This window comes from Phoxinus phoxinus (genome assembly GCF_949152265.1).
Source record: "Phoxinus phoxinus genome assembly, chromosome: 2".
In the NCBI taxonomy this organism is placed as follows: Eukaryota; Metazoa; Chordata; class Actinopteri; order Cypriniformes; family Leuciscidae; genus Phoxinus; species Phoxinus phoxinus.
Genome location: NC_136877.1, coordinates 46,145,913 through 46,162,696, shown reverse-complemented (window position 1 = coordinate 46,162,696; position 16,784 = coordinate 46,145,913). Strand labels below are relative to the sequence as shown.

At 35.6% G+C, this 16,784-nt stretch overlaps 1 protein-coding gene across 7 annotated transcripts; it reads right to left on the bottom strand.

Moving 5' to 3' along the window:
• Positions 1 to 1,693: 1,693 nt before the first annotated feature.
• LOC306989940 (E3 ubiquitin-protein ligase TRIM39) lies at positions 1,694 to 16,738 on the bottom strand. Of its 7 annotated transcripts, XM_079596052.1 has the most exons (11): positions 16,270 to 16,386; positions 15,015 to 15,083; positions 14,254 to 14,422; positions 12,364 to 12,525; positions 9,059 to 9,726; positions 7,120 to 7,215; positions 6,778 to 7,011; positions 5,345 to 5,492; positions 5,212 to 5,256; positions 5,068 to 5,094; positions 1,694 to 3,047 (listed from the first exon to the last, which is right to left on the bottom strand). In XM_079596052.1, exons 5-11 carry the CDS (start codon positions 9,722 to 9,724, stop codon positions 2,512 to 2,514), a joined length of 1,752 nt encoding a protein of 583 aa, XP_079452178.1. In that variant the 5' UTR covers positions 9,725 to 9,726; positions 12,364 to 12,525; positions 14,254 to 14,422; positions 15,015 to 15,083; positions 16,270 to 16,386; the 3' UTR covers positions 1,694 to 2,511. The 7 variants fall into 7 exon arrangements, with proteins under 7 accessions (XP_079452178.1, XP_079452177.1, XP_079452175.1 ...); XM_079596051.1 differs by lacking the exon at positions 15,015 to 15,083 and having other exon boundaries at positions 16,270 to 16,404; XM_079596049.1 differs by lacking the exon at positions 12,364 to 12,525 and having other exon boundaries at positions 16,270 to 16,389.
• Between the last annotated feature and the right edge of the window lie 46 nt (positions 16,739 to 16,784).

Genomic DNA, 16,784 nt, shown 5'->3' with positions numbered 1-16,784 from the left:
CTCTCATTCTGTCAATTTCATGTCAGTCGAGCGTTCCTGCTTGGCTTGTTACACCTGCGTTTCTGCGTTTAAACTTGAGGTTCACATGCTGCTATTTCTTTTCATCTGTCAAACTTTCTGAAATGATTAGTATATTTATTCCAATCCCTATCTTTTTTATTTATTTTGCCAGATGGAATCGATTTGTTGGTGAATATTACTGCACAAGGGCATCCGCTCCCACTGTCCATTTATATGCCCAAATACTTAAACTGAATAATTTGATTAAACTCATTCAAAGTTTGAATCATTATTTGCAGAAACGTTGCAAATAATGCACAAAATATCATAACACAATAAAGGCTCGGTTATCTACAGAGGCATTTAAACCATGCTGAACTCATAACTAGACTGACCTAGAATAGAATATCAATAGATTATAAAAAAATCTTAAACATAAAAGTATTAAAAAATATTATGCCCCTATTTTGGGCCTTTTGTTCCAAGGCCTGGTTATTTTCTGTTCCTCATTCATAATTGTATTTATTTTCAAACCCTGAATGCCCAATGTACATATCTAATTTTTAAGTTCACATGGCATATTTCCAAGTTCACCTTTACAATAAGTTACTGTTGCACTACATTCAGAACAGTATGCAAGTAATACATTAGTTTTAGAATGAGACACACTAAACATAACAGTAATTAGAAAGAGGTGGTGCCAGAGAACAGAAAAACCAAAAAGATTTTATTCAATAAAAAGAAAAACACAACACACGGTTTTCCTCATGGGGACTAAAAGTGACAAGGATCAAGGATCTATGATTTTGGATATTGCCATCTTTGTGGGGATTTGTCCCCATAACGTAGGGTTAATCTGAAACGCACACACACACACACACACACACACACGGGAGATAGTTACAAAATTTTGTTCTCCGGAGAATATGTTTTATTCTAAGGTTGCTTTTGAAAGTGCATTTCCGAGTAGACACATATCTTAAAGGCTACAAAACAAAAGAACAAACGTAAAAAAATAATCTAGTATTTCCACAATTACTGCCCTCAAGGAAAAAAGTTAACTGATACTGAACATTTGTTTCATGTTGTCATGATGAAACCTGCTTTTGTGACAACATCCCTATACCCCTAGCTTATAAACATTAAGACAACTTTATTAAAAACAAATAGCTTCCTTATATCTGTTCCAAATTGATCAGTTTAACACATTAGCCATGAAAAACAGGTCCACACCGGTGAAGTCTGTTTTAAGTAGACTGTAGTTCATAAAGAGGCGTTTGGGGTTGTAAACGTAACGTAGGCCCGTTTGAACCACGTGTTTGCGAAACGTTATGAAAAGAGTGCGGTTAATATTAATATTCACTTAGTAGTTCTGCCATCTGGCGGTTTGTTGAGGAAACTCACTCACTCGTTCAGCCCTCGGGTATCTTCTCTCCGACAGTTACTTTTGACATGCTTCAACACGAACGATGTAGCCACAGAGAGAAAATACCGTTAGGATTTGATTGGGAGTAACCCAGATAGAGCTGTAAACAAACAACAATGTAAAGACAGTGTTACTGTGTCAGTAACAAACACGAGGTGGTTGCAATGTTGGCCTATTAGACCATGTAAGTGTACAGTAGCCTAGCCTAGCTAACTTTCGTCTTGGTATTCTGGCAGTATGAAAGAAAGAGACAGAAAGGGTGGAATGTCATAAAAAGAGAAATTACCTGCAGAAACTTGCCATCTGACAATGACATTTTTATTTCATCATGCTCGCAATTACACTTCATAACAGAAACATAAGGTGCAGTGTGTGAGAATTACACGAGTAGACTAAATTAACTTAACGGTGGACAAGATACAAAATAAAGTGAATTGACTAACATTCAGATTTTATTAAAGTAATAGGCTAACTTCATCTTCAATGCCTGACAAGTAATACAGTGTACACAATAAGTAGATTGCAGTGCAGTCTTGTTTATTTTACAAGAAATATGTAGGCCTATTATTTTAGTATTTTCATTCTAAAGAAAAAAAAATTCCTGTTGATTTCGGTATGTTAAGGTCATTATGAAATCAAAATGGACACTTTTTTTAATGCAATATAAATGATTTAGTGCAATTTAAAAAAAAAAAGTATGTACCCTTGTAATCTTTATTCAAAATATATCTTCCCCTCCCTCTTGCAGCAACATCTCTTCCCTGCTGATGCGTTTACTGGCGTGAGGGCGGGGCAACCTGTCACTCACATGAGATCGACCAATAGCAAACCACAACCATCCAATCAATTCCCAAAGGACAAAATCAAGTCCAGCCCTACATTTTTTTCTTGTTCAGGAAGCCACTTCACTCAGATGCATCATGTCACAATAGGGAATAAAAGACTTTTGCAACCTTTGTTTAATGCCAACTTTAATAGAATAAGAAAGATTAGAAGATTTGTTTGTATGAAAAGGCTATTTTGTTAGGCAACAAAAGAAAAGCCCAAAACATGGAGCAGATCTTTGGTCATAAAAGCTTTTCAAGTCACTGGACAGGCGTGATCGCCAGCGGAGCATCATTTTTGCCCGTTTTGTTGGTACAGGGACTGAAGAACGGATAAATGGTCTCCGAGAAGTTGTCCATGAACGTGTAGATGTGCATCTTTGCGTCCACATTATAAAAGGACACTTGGCCTTTTTCGTAGTCCACAAACAGCCCTATCTTCTGAGGTCTCAGGCTGAGGGGTAGTGCAGTGGAAGGCTCAGTCCTGAAGGCAAAGTTGTTCTTGTCCCGCAAGCTAAGAAACCAGTAGCCGTTGCTGGGGCTGACTGTGATCTTACCTTTCCTGTTGCTGGAATGACTGGCCACCCCCAGGTCCCAGTCGGTCTTTCCATCGACCTCTACCTCCCAGTAGTGCCGACCCCCGCTGAAGCCCTCACGCCCCAGGACGCAGACTACACGGTCGAAGCGCTCGCGGTTGTTGGGAACATGTTGGTGCTTTTCACTGCACCACACCTTCTTCTTGTCTTCTGATAGGAGGAGACGTGGATGAGCAGTGCTGGAGTCCAGGGTCACATCAACTGATGGAAAAAGTTCAAATTATATATACATGTCTAGAATATACATAAACTGCCTGGCCAATAAATAAAGTTTCTCTTTGGATTTAAAAGAGTCTATGATTGGATCGTTTCTAGCATGTTATGTTTGGCAACAGTTCTTCTCTAATTGATGGAGTGTGTAGCTTTTCATTTCTTAAACAACCATGTAGTAAGACACATCATGGCCGTATTCCAGGATGACAATGTCAAGATTAATCAGGCTCAAATTATGAAAGAATGGTTGGGAGGGAGCATGAAGAACCTCTTGATGGCAATAAACATTTAGATGTTATTTCCATCAAGAGTTTCATAAATTTTTTGGTCAAGATCTTGGAGTAATGATGCTGAAAATTCCACTTTGCATTACAGGAACACATATTTTTAAATATATATTAAAGCAGAAAACAGTTATTTTAAATTGCAATATTATTTCACAATATTATGGTTTATACTGTATTTTTAATCAAATAAATGCAGCCTTGGTGAGCAGAAGAGACGTTCTCTCAAAATGTTTTCTCAAACATTTAAAATATCATACCGACCCCAAACTTTTGAATAGAGACACATTAAAAATGTAATATAATTTTGATTAAATATTCTGGTACTATATAAAATTCTAACTTGGATTTTATTAAATATTATGTAATTCAATATTTTATATATATATATATATAAAAAAAGGAATAGAGACATAAAAATTTAATATAATTTTGATTAAATATTCTGGTGCTATATAAAAATTCTAACTGGAATTTTATTAAATATTATGTAATTCAATATTTTCTATTTAAAAAATAGGTTGGCAAATAATGGGTGAAGCAAATCAGAAAAATGCTGTCTAATATAGTTTAATTAAGTATATCATGTCATACTGCTCGACATGCCATGTCAAGTTCCCAAATGCTCAATGTTCAAGAGGAACAACTTGCACAAGAACAACAGAAATTAACTTATTTTGGCCTTCGTAAACACAAGGGATGCAAATGATATGATGTGCAGGAGTCTACAATCAATATAAACTGTTATCTCAGCTATTTATGACTTTATATAAGAGGGCAAAGCAGTTTTTCTCAATTGTTTACACACAAATACTGGTACTTGAGACACAAAGACCACAACATGTAACCCATGCACCAATCCCCTGAACCAATTTTGCTAAACTACATGCACAATTCCTGCTTTACACTCAGATTGCAGCTCTAAAACACACGCTTTCAAAACACTGCACACAATTCTCTGCATTTGGCACAATTTTCATGCAGAACATCTCTTGTTTTCACAAGGAACACACAGCCATTTAAATATGCACACTGACTCATCACACGGGCAAACACCCGTCACACAGTTTTACAACGAGCAATCAGAGCTTTAGCATAAAAGGGCAACAGGTGAGCTCTTCTGTTTTGGAGTAATGGATGCCTTTTTTACTTTAACTTTATAAAGTAAATTCTTCTGTTGTTTTATATGTAGAATCACTGTATGTGCAACTTTGTGTTGGTTGGGATGTACATGGTGTATATTGTTTTTGTGGGAAAAATATAATATATATTTGTTAGTGTATTTGTGTGTTCTGAGTATATTCTCAAATATTTTACAACACACTTATGCATGTACTGTCTGTAGTAAGTGTAACACTGAACAAAAAAAGGCCTAAGTCATTATGATGAATGGGGAAGAAGTGTTTTCCATTGAGCACATCAGTGTTCAACTAAATTCTTATAAATGTCTATTCATATGATGGTTTGTGCGTGTCATTTGAAAACAAAATACCATTTTGAGAAGAAATAACATTGTTTTCAATGTAAAGTTTAATTTTGCAGGAGAATTGAGGGGTTTTGCCCATTGTGTGTGTGTTTTTTGATTTGTGTGTAGAGTTCTGAGAATATGAGGCTTTCAGAAAATGTGTGTAAACAATCGAGAAAAACTGTAAGCCTTGAGAAAAAAAATGATATAGTACCTGCTTATATATACACTGCAATAAAATGTAATCTATAACTCATACCTGCATATTCCTGTACTCTCTTCACTTCTGCAAAACATTGAAATAAGATCATGTTATTGAAAAGAAAAATGCATTTCGTAATTCTACATCCGTAGTTATATAACAAATCATGGTGAGATAAACACTTGGCAACAGAAATCTTACTTGGGTGTGACTTCACTGGTGATTGGTTAGCGGACACAGAGAGGCCTAGGACAGAGAGAAAGGATGTCACTGCATGAAGGAGCATCCGCCACTAGATGGCGCTGTAGTTTAGTGTTTGACAGGTGTCACTCACAGACTGCAGGCGGTTTCTGAAGCTCCTGCTTATATTGTTCCAGTAGCTGACAGACTGAGGCGTAAACTGCTTTAGTTCCCAGGTCACAGGTCAGCGATACACCCGTCCAGTCTTTCTTTGACATGGGGGTACTGACATCAGAGTAGCCCTGTTGGAGAAGACCAAGAGCAATTATTAGTGTCACGCTTATTTTCTTCCTAGAGTTTGCCCATTATGAAATGCCTTGATTGATTAATCCAAAGGAAATTCAAGGCATTCAGAAGCTTACGCAACAGAGAAGACACCAATACACACAGTGTCAGATATAACTAATATAAAAATCAGCAGTCCAGTATAACATTCAAGTATATACATACGTCAAAATGATAAAATATATGCAAGATAAAGCATGTGCGCTGGGGGTTATAATAATATAGTGCAAATTCAATAAATCGCTTAATAGTGCAAGGATAACACTGAAAATATATATGTAAACAAGTACAAAATAACAATTGTGCATGAAGGCTAATACAGCCAGAATTAAAGAAAGGAAACTGGAAAACAATTTAAAATGCAATTATACTAACATTTAAATAACATGTCATTTGCGGAAACTTTATTTAAATAAAATATTTAATTTACATAATTAAAGCTACACTGTATAATGTGTCATATATAATTTCACCGCCAGATGGGAGTAATTCCTACACAGTGTAATAAAAAAAAAAAATAAATAAATAAATAAATACAGCTATTTATTAGCTTGAAAAGTGATTCATTTAAAACTACAGCTCAAAAGTTTGGGGTCAGTGTTATTATTTTTTTTATTAATGCTTTTCTTCAGGAAATTTCATTACATTAATCAAAAGGGACAGTAAAGAATAAAGAAAAAGAAAAATTGTTAGAAAATATTTATATTTCAAATGAATACTTTTTTATAAACTTTCTAATAATCAAAGAATTCTCTATAAAAAAATCATAAAAATATTTGTAAACAATAATAATAAGCAGAAAATCAGCATATCTGAATGACTTCTAAAGGATCATGTGACACTGAAGACCGATTTAAAATATAAAACAGTTATTTTAAATTGTACTAATATTTCACTATTTATTATTGTATTTTTTATTAAATACAGTACATGCAGCCTTAGGGAGCATAAGAGACTTCTTTCAAAAACACATTTGACCTCAAAAGTATTAATTAATTTAATTATATATATATATATATATATATATGTACCATGGAATGTTTTGCTCTGACAAGCACCATTCCAACACAACGGTGTTGTGAGTGGCTTTGCTATGTGGGCATTGGGGTGATTTCTTATTTGCTCATGTCAGTAGAGCTCTATGGTATTTGAAATAGTCGAAGAGAAGAGACTGAAAAGATGAGTCTCAAATGAAATCTGATGCACACTTCCCAAGGCATGTTCTCTAGACACATTACAGACCTTCAGTCCAGTGACAAAATTGTCCGTTTGTGCCAGTTTGGCCAGCGCTGTGCTCCTCCTCCTCATCTCGGAGACCTCCAGCTCCAGCTCTCGGATCATGAGCTCCGCCTGGTGCTCCGCCGCGTGCCGGTGTATCTCCGTCTCCTCCAGCAGCTCGGCCTGGCTGCGCTCGAGAGAAGCCATCAGCGCTGCCAACATCTGCATGCTGCGCTGCACCTCGCTCTCGGACAGCGCCTGGAGAAGAAGAGCTGGGTTTACACTACAGCGGTTCAGTTTTCTCAGAGAACTGGGGGATTTTTACAGTTGTGAGGAAGACAAGCGATCGCTATCGTGTAAACTCACCTTGACGTCAGCTAGTGATCGTTTGATCTCCTCCACTTTCTGCATCCTCTCCCTGGTCATCTCCTGTATCTCGGTCTCTGTGGTAGAAATCTTCATCTGTGTGAAAGTAAACAGGAAATGATGCAGCAGGAAGTAGCCCAGATTTGACCGGTAATGCTACATTATATTAATATAGCTCCACACAAGTGCTTAAGCAATATCAGTGCTTCATGTACATGTTTACATCCCATATATATACATATATATATACATATTTTTTTATGAATGACTGCTCCCTGTTTTTGAATCAAGGTAGTGGCCAAAGATCTCAGCCCATATCAGTAATACTCAGTGGACCCAAAAGAGTATGTGGACACTGAAGTCACACTTACAAATGTATGAATGCCATTGGGTTAGTTAACAAAATAAAAGTGGATTTTTTTTTTTTTTTTTATGTATAGGACAAGCACACCTTTAAGCAAGAAATGTTACATTTGCATTTATTATTTTATTTATTTATTTTATAGATTGACAGCACAAGCAAACTTTTCAAAACAAGAAATGTTACATTTTTGTAGTTATATCTATTTATTTAGTTATTTAATTTAATGATTTAAAATTATTGAATTCAATTATTGAAAACACACAAAAAAAAAATGTTTCAAACAAGAAATCATTCACATTTATTTTGTTTAATTTATACCGTTTAAAATTAATTGACCACTTAATGAAATTAACTCCACTGGCAGCAGTTGATGAAAAGTAATTACTAAGTTACTTCATTAGTTTGCAAATGACACATTTTTAAGGGGAGTTAAAAATGAAAAGCACAGTAATATATCATAATTAAAATATTATTGTATAATAACAGTTATATAATAAAAATTATGTAATAGTTTGGGGGCCAGTGAGGTGTGAGGGGTTTTAACAGGCAATTTGTTTATACTTCCAGAGTTGGGGAAAGTTACTTTTAAAAGCAATGCATTAAGATTGCGTTACTCACTAAAAAGTAACTAATTGCATTATGGAAAGTAAAGTGCATTACATTAATGTTTTGCATTTCTTTTCTTTTCTTTTCTCTTCTGGGCTGGGCTTGTTTGTTTGTTTTTCCAATAACAAACAATTTCTTTGCCAAACATAAAGGCCCTTTCACAAATGAATAAGCCTCAGGCTGAAGGAAACACAAAATAACGCCTGTAGAGGGCGCAACTCAACCTTCAGCTGCGGTGTAATTATGGATTTTAAAAGAAGAAAATTTAACACAGATGTGCTGTTTATCTAAAGTAAATGTTTTGCTTATTCGAATGTTAGCAGCAAAGACATTGGTTAATAAAGGGATATTAAATACATAAATTATCATTGTGAAATTTTTCATATTTAATTATTACAGGTTTGTGTAATATTCACATTTCACTGTATTATTTATTTTGAGGAATACTAAGTGTACTAAGTTTTGTGCAAGTGAGATGAGTAAATGCATGCTCACATTTAGCCTAGAACTACAATATCCATCATGTACACACACACACGGTTCACTATCTTTGTGAGGACTCTCCATAGGCGTAATGTTTTTATACTGTACAAACTGTATATTCTGTCCCCTTACACCGCCCCTTTCCTAAACCTGCCCATCACAGGAAACATTCTGCATTTTAAAATTTTCAAAAAAACTCATTCTGTATGATTTGTAAGCGTGTTTACCCATGGGGACCTCAATTAAGGCACGAGTCCTCATGAGTCTGTGTGCATTCAGGTTTAAGTCCCCACCGGGATAGAAAAACAGGCGCACACGCACGATTTCTCTCAACATGTGGATAAAAGAGCTGTTGCTTGCGTTTTTGTTGTAAATTTAAAAGTACCATTACTTTACTAGTTACTTGAAAAAATAAAAAAGTAATTGATTACACATTACCCTAACACTGTTATATTCTACACAGACTCTCATTCCTCATCATCCTACCTTATAACTGTGCCACTCTTTCTCGGCACATGCGATGTCGTGTGATTGGTGTTCGGTTTGTCCACACTCAACACAAATACACTCCAGATCAGAGAGGCAGAACAGCTCCAGGTTACGGTGATGTTTTGGACATAGCGGCACTTTCATGACATCTGCCGCGCCACTCAGGGTATACCGTCGCAGAGACAGCTGTTTGGCAATAACAGGCATCTGGGTGCCATTAGTGTCAGTGTTCAGTGTTTGTCCAGACCCTCTTTCATCAGGACAGGCCTGAGAAGCACTGCTATGTGCTCTGTGCCGTGATAATCTCTGCTTCATTTCGTCAAGAAGATAACCGGGACGATGGCCTGGCTCTGGCTTTCTCCCCTCTTCTTCAGCGTCTTCTTCACCCGCCCCGATCCCCGCAGAATCCCCCGGGTTTGCCATCATATGCTTGAACTGTTCGGTGATCTCGCGCAGAGTCCGATTAATGTGGAGGTCGGGCTTTCTCTTGAAGGACTGCTTGCAGAGGGGGCACTGGCAGAGCTTCGCCGTGTCCCAGTAGCGCCTGATGCACGTCATGCAGAAGCTGTGGCCGCATGGCGTGGACACCGGATTGTCAAACACATCCAAGCATATGGAGCACAGCAGCTGGTCTTCAGACAAGAAGCTGTGTGAGAATGGCATGGCTGTGCGGAGGGAAAGCAGGAAAATGATGAGAGAAAATGCAGAAATGAATGGAAATGTACATATTTGGCTGCATGACGTGGGTAGGGGAAAATACAGAGTAACACTTTACAACAAGGTCTAATTTGTCAATAATTTTATCCCTTAAAACTCATTTTTGATAATCAGACACATTTAAATGTTTTTCCAGTGAAAATAATTTCTTCATGCCTTAAAATAGTTTGAATGTAACTACACCCTTGCTTCATTTAGTATATGCGGATCAATGAAAATGAAAATTAGCCCCGCCTCCATTCACTCACAGTAGCTCTGAATACCTGATCTACTCGTATAACTTTACTGTAGTAAACGCTACACGATGGCAAGTGGAAATATTAGTTTATTTCATTCATATATGTTTGAATCAGAAACTGATTTATCAAAAGAAGAGGAATTTATTGATGTATCAGAATGGTAATGCGTTTTATGTATCGCTCTCTATAACGTCAGGCACATAACAGCAAATTATATGATTAGCCTTTTGCTTGATACGTTATCAAACCATGTTCCCGTTCGCCATCTCGGAGTCAGACAGCTGCCTTCTAACAATCAGAATCATAAGAAACACTTTGAACAACCATATAGTTAATCATAACATCGTAATATACATCCTAATTCACCCGCTTTACAACTTTATGTACCCGATTTCCCTGTCCCTTCTTAAAGGGATAGTTCACCCAAATTGTCGTCATCATTTACTCACCTTCTGCTGAACACAAAAGATATTTTGAAGAATATGGGTAACCAAACAGTTAATGGGCCACATTGACTTCCACAGTATTAAAAAAAAAATCCATGGAAATGAATGGCGCTGTGGAATTATACATTTATATATCCAGACATAACATCACATGAAAACTAAGGTGAACTACACTGTATTGGGCATTCAAGGTGAACATGCTGGCATCAGATCAGTTTACTGATAGTTTCCAGTGTGTGGGTTTTGTCAGTCTTTGATCTTCCTACTGAGAGTCAAACTATGCGTTCATGTTTACATAGTCCTAGTTCTCATAACTAGATGGTGCTTAAACCTTTTGATAATGTTATCTGTTGTTTGAATTCTTTTGAGATAGATCTGCTGGAGTTTCATGACCAGGGGTGATTTTCTGTATTGTCTTTAGATGCTTTTTGTTTTAGCAGTCACTTCTAAGGCTGTGTGTAAGGTCAACACATTTAAGGACTGCCCACTGAATGCCTGTATAAGATATCACGTAAAGTACCCTTAGCTAGACTTGAAGCTGACATTCAGTGGGCAGTTCAGTTCAGCAGAAGAAAGAAACTCATACAGGTTTGGAACAACTTGAGTTTTCATTTTTGGGTCAACTGTCTTTAAAGGTGTCCTTGCTCATTAATGATAGGAAAAGCCCGGCCCCGCATGTTAATGGGATTATTTATATGTGACCCTGGATCACAAAACCAGTCATAACTCGCACGGGTATATTTGTGGCAATAGCCAACAATACATTGTATGGGTCAAAATTATAGATTTTTCTTTTATGCCAAAAATCATTAAGATATTAAGTAAAGATCATGTTCCATGAAGATATTTTGTAAATTTTCTACTGTAAATATATAAAACATTTATTTTTGGGAGTGAATGCAGCACAATCGTGAACATAAATGGACAACTTTAAAGGCGATTTTCCGATTTCTTTGCACTCTCAGATTCCAGATTTTCAAACAGTTGCATCTCAGTCAGATATTGTCCTATCCTAACAAACCATACATCAATGGAAAGCTTATTTATTCAGCTTTCAGATGATGTATAAATCTCAATTTTAAAAAATTGACCCATATGACTGGTATTGTGGTCCAGGGTCACATGTGACGGTAGGAAACGAACGATTTCAAACCCTATTTTTGATACCGTCTTTGGTTCACTGCAGTTTTAAGGAGAAAATACTCAGCAATGGTGTTGTAGAATGATGAATTTGCACATGGTTAAATGTCCACAGACATATATAGGCCTTGATTTTTTACATTTTAACATTAGTTAATGCATTGAGTATTAATAACTAACATCACTGTACAAAGGTATCATAAAAATGTGGTACCATCTCACAATAATTAAAAATGTTTAGGGCTGTAACGATTAATCGAAATCCAAAATAAAAGTTTGTGTTTACATAATATATGTGTGTACTGTGTATAATTATTTTGTATATATAAATACACACACATGCATGTATATATTTGAGAAATATTTGCATTTATATACTGCATATATATTTTTATATGATTTATAGTATATATAAATAGAACTATTTTATATATATAAATAACACATTTTTATTAAATATATACATGCATGTGTGTGTATTTATATATACAAAATAATTATACACAATACACACACATTTATTAAGTAAACACAAACTTTTATTTTGGATTTCGATTAATCGCTACAGCCCTAAAAATGTTATTCACTCTGATGAAAATCAACCTGACAAATTGGGCAATACCAATAAGAATAATTTCAGTTGGTATGACTTCACATTAGCTTCTGTGTTGACCTGATAAAATGGAAACCTGACTATAGGATTATTGGATGTTAGTAGTAATAGTCAGATTGAGTCAGATTGAGAAAATGGTGTTCTCACCTCTAATCAGCAGTTTTACACTGGAATGAGGCACTACTGGCTAAAGTGTGCACATGTTGTGTAAGAGCTCATCATGTTATCGTTCCGCTTCAATAGCATGTTTCTTATTTTCCAAGTATCTTAGTCATCTGGTGGGTTCTGGGAATCCAAATCTATTTCCAACTGAGGAAATGAACATGTACACAAACGCAACCATTCAGTTGTACTTCTGACCACCATTCTGTCAGCGGCATGTTTTTAAGCTGCACTTAAAACACCTGAATGCAAATAAAAATATCAAACCAAGTTACATCTGCTAAACATGATCCAGTTTCTCGGTTGACCATTTTCCCAATGACTTGATAAAGCGTTAGTTCATGTAAATATGAAAATTCTGTCATTAATTACTCACCCTCATGTCATTCAAACCCGAAAGACTTTCGTTCATCATCTTTTTAATTAAATCTTTCTGTCCCTCCATTGACAGCCTATGCAACTACCACTTTCAAGCCCCAGAAAGGTAGTAAAAGACCTCATTAAAGCAACACTAAATTACTTTCTCTTCGGTCGCCCTACAGGTTGGAAGCGGAATTGTCCATTACCGCTGTCGTAAATAATTTAGCCTACCGTCGCACGCACGCTCGCTGTTTATCCAGCACCGGCTTTGGAATGAACGATGTACACAGACAAGGTAGAGTATGTTGCATGATTTCGTGAAAGTATGATGTATTGCGACATCAGAAATAGGGATGGGCAACGATTAATCGCATCCAAAATAAAGTTTGTTTAAATAATATATGTATGTGTACTGTGTATAATTATTTTGTATACATAAATACACACATATGCATGTATATATTTAAGAAAAATGTGTTATTTATATATAATATAAATTATGTATAAATATATACATGCAAATAGTTCTTTCTTATATATATATATATATATGCGTGTATTTATATATACAAAATAATTATACACAGTACACATACATATAATATTATTTAAACACAAACTTTTATTTTGGATGCGATTAAAAGTTGCCCATCCCTAAGAAGAAAAACAAAATAATGACTATTGTAACGCTTGACGTAAAGCAAGTAAAATTTTTTTTTTCTTATGTCTCATTTGAACGACAGAAACGCGACCCGATCTGGCAAACTTACATAGTGTGGTGGTTATAGCAGATATAGGGCTGCAAAGTGAACCCAGAAGTGCCTTTCACCCTGTTACGACTTGATGAACCACTGACACGATTTTGAAAACATTATTTTAAGGTAAAAAAAAATCTTTAGTGTTGCTTTAAAGTAATTAATGTGACTAGTGGTTTAATGAAAAAACAACTACACAATTTACCACTTAATTTACAAAATATTACCACGATGCATGCATGTTGTGTTGACACGAGACGAGGGCACTCAGATTTCATTAAAAAGATCTTCATTTGTGCTCTAAAGATGAATGAAAGTCATAGGGGTTTGAAACGACATGAGGGCGAGTAATTAATGACAGAATTTACATTTTTGGGTGTATCTATCCCTTTAACCAGCTGGGCCGAAAGTGATTTTTAGTGGAATGTATGAAGATCATAGACAAACTATACATTGTATACAAGTATACATTTTACTCTTTAAAAAAATTTATAATTGTGAAATTTTTGCCTTGAGAAGTGTGCTTATGCTACCTTTCTTACAAATAAATGCTTCTTGGTTTTATTCATTACCAAATAATGACATTCATTCGCTTTTAAGTTTGGCATCCAAAAAAAAAATTTTTTTTTCCAAATACTACTGAAATTATGATTTAGTAAGTGCTGGCTCTTTTATAACACTTTTCGGCTTACATGCTCAACACCAAATCCAGATCAACAGTCATAAAACTTATAGTAGCAGAAATCTCGGAGTAAATTACCTCTGTAAGACTCGTTCTTCTTCATCCAGTGGTCTGTCGCTCCGTCCCTGTGCTGTTTATCCAGGCGAGATTCAGTGGTTTAGGACAGGTCTGATGGTTTGTGATCTGCTCCTCCCTCCTCGGCTCTCTTTCACTCCCTCACTCTCTGCCAGATACAGTGAGATTAAACCTGTTTGATGAGATTCCGAACAAGATTACATGCTTGTTTTTAACACACATTGTCAGGTTTTGACAAATGAAGCTTGCAGGATCATAAGTAGTTTACATTTTGATCATTCCCAGATCCAGACAAAATCTCCAAATATTTATTAAAAAGTACTTAATGTGATGAACTACACTAAGTAACACCATTATATATATATATATATATATATATATATATATATATATATATATATATATATATATATATATATATATATATATATATATATAAATTTGCATCTTTTTTTTTTGGAGGGGAAATAATGGAATTCTGTGGAATGGATTTAAATATTGTAAAATGTGTTAGACTGAGATGATAGTGCAACATTCTTATTGGTAGCTAGAATACAATTATTATTTTTAAATTATAAAATTAAAATTAAATAAAATCACAAGGAGGCGAAGCTGTAGACTTTGCAGAGATCTGGGCCTGATCATGACTGGATACAGTCGACAAGGTCTTATTCGGTCCAAACAAAAACCTGATGTAGTGTTAAATCAGCAGATGTTTTTGGAAGGGAGAACCAGACGGTGACACAATGTTTTTTGGTACATACCATCTGCAGAGAGACAGACGTCTCATTTCAAGAATGGTATTTCAAAAGTCAAATGCTACTCTACTACATCTGAGAGAGAGAGAGAGTGAGAGTGTGTGTGAGAGAGAGAGAGAGAGAGAGAGAGAGAGAGAGAGAGAATTTGAATTTTAACACACCTTTATTACAAATAACCTAAACTAATACATTCAGTTCCTACCTACAAGCATACAAAAAACTACACATTCAATATAGCAAATATCCAAAATAAATACCCATAAAACATCACTCCAAAACATGTGCAAACTTTAAACTCTCATTAATTATTTCACACAGAGCCCCCTTAAAACACCAAATCAACTCAAAAGACATAAGACCCCCCATAGCCTTGTAATACCGAAAATCAATACAAATTCTGGATTTTACTTGATTAAAAAACACAATTTTTTCAAGAGAGAGAGAGAGAGAGAGAGAGAGAGAGAGAGAGAGAGAGAGAGAGAGAGAGAGAGAAGAAAATAACTCAACAGAGTGCAAATGATCAGGGCATCTTTGTCACGTAGTCTGTCTACATCTCTGCGGTTAGGCTACTCCTAACAGGATTGTAGGGTTCGATCACTGGAAGCAGTATTGGCCGATACTGATCACTGAAATATAATAGGCCAACTTAACAAAAATTTATTTTAAGTACACAAAAAAATTTAGAGATGAGAAAGTAATGAACTGACCACTCTTTATTTCTTGCCAAGCAACATGTGCAACATATTTCATTCCCTCTCTTAAAAGGTGATTAGGGGAAGAAATAGCAAATATAGCATTCCAATGACATTTTAAAAAAAGTCTATGGTTTTCTCTTTGGTCTCGTTTGCTCAGGTATTAAGATGCGTTTTGGACAACTGGACGGCGCTAAATACAGGTGTAAATGGGGTCTAAAACGTTTTGAGCTTGTCCACTTTGACCACTTCCAGAGGTAGTCGAAAACACAGCCGGATTGCTTTCATAGTGTAAACGCTCATGTGGTCGAGTGTGTTCATGCAGCCACAAAAGATCTAATGCGTAACATTATGGGAAGCGGCTGGCCATGCGGGATTTGAAACTTTGATTTGAAAAAGCCCATACATTTGTCTTTGTTGTTTGATAAACACTGACACACACGGCATAATGCATATTAGGCTGCTGTCAATTTAAAACCGAATGCACAGAAAGATCCATATGCGACTTATTTCCCAAACGTGTATGTTTACTTAAGACAAAAACCGACGGTGTTTAAGCAAATACTCACCAAGCTCCGTGCTCCACTCCGCCTCAGTCCGTGCAGTTTTAATAACTGCTAGACAGGTGCATGCATGTCTATGGGTGCATGTAGTGTGAAGTTATTTTGTCTCGCGAATTTTGCGTCATCAGCTCGGCTCTTTTGATCGGCCTTTATGAGACCATGCACCGATCAAATTATATTAAGCTATTATCGGTAGTTTTCATATTTTCTCTCAACTTGTTGATATACTGTTAAACTGTGAATACATTATAAAATAATTTGAAATTTGCTCATTTTTAAGCTGTAGGATAATTAAAAATAAAACTGAAACAAAAAATATGTAGGCTAATAAACACTTGTTGCTTGAAATAAAATATTCAAAGTGAAATGGAGACAAAAAAAATCTATATATTTATATTGTGACCACAGATTAAGAATTCATTCCCACGATTCACACACATTTTTTCACTCATTTTGGTTAAATCGTGGCCACATTGAACTAATTGGTTCCTTCGTTTTAAATTAAGTAAAACAAGAAAATT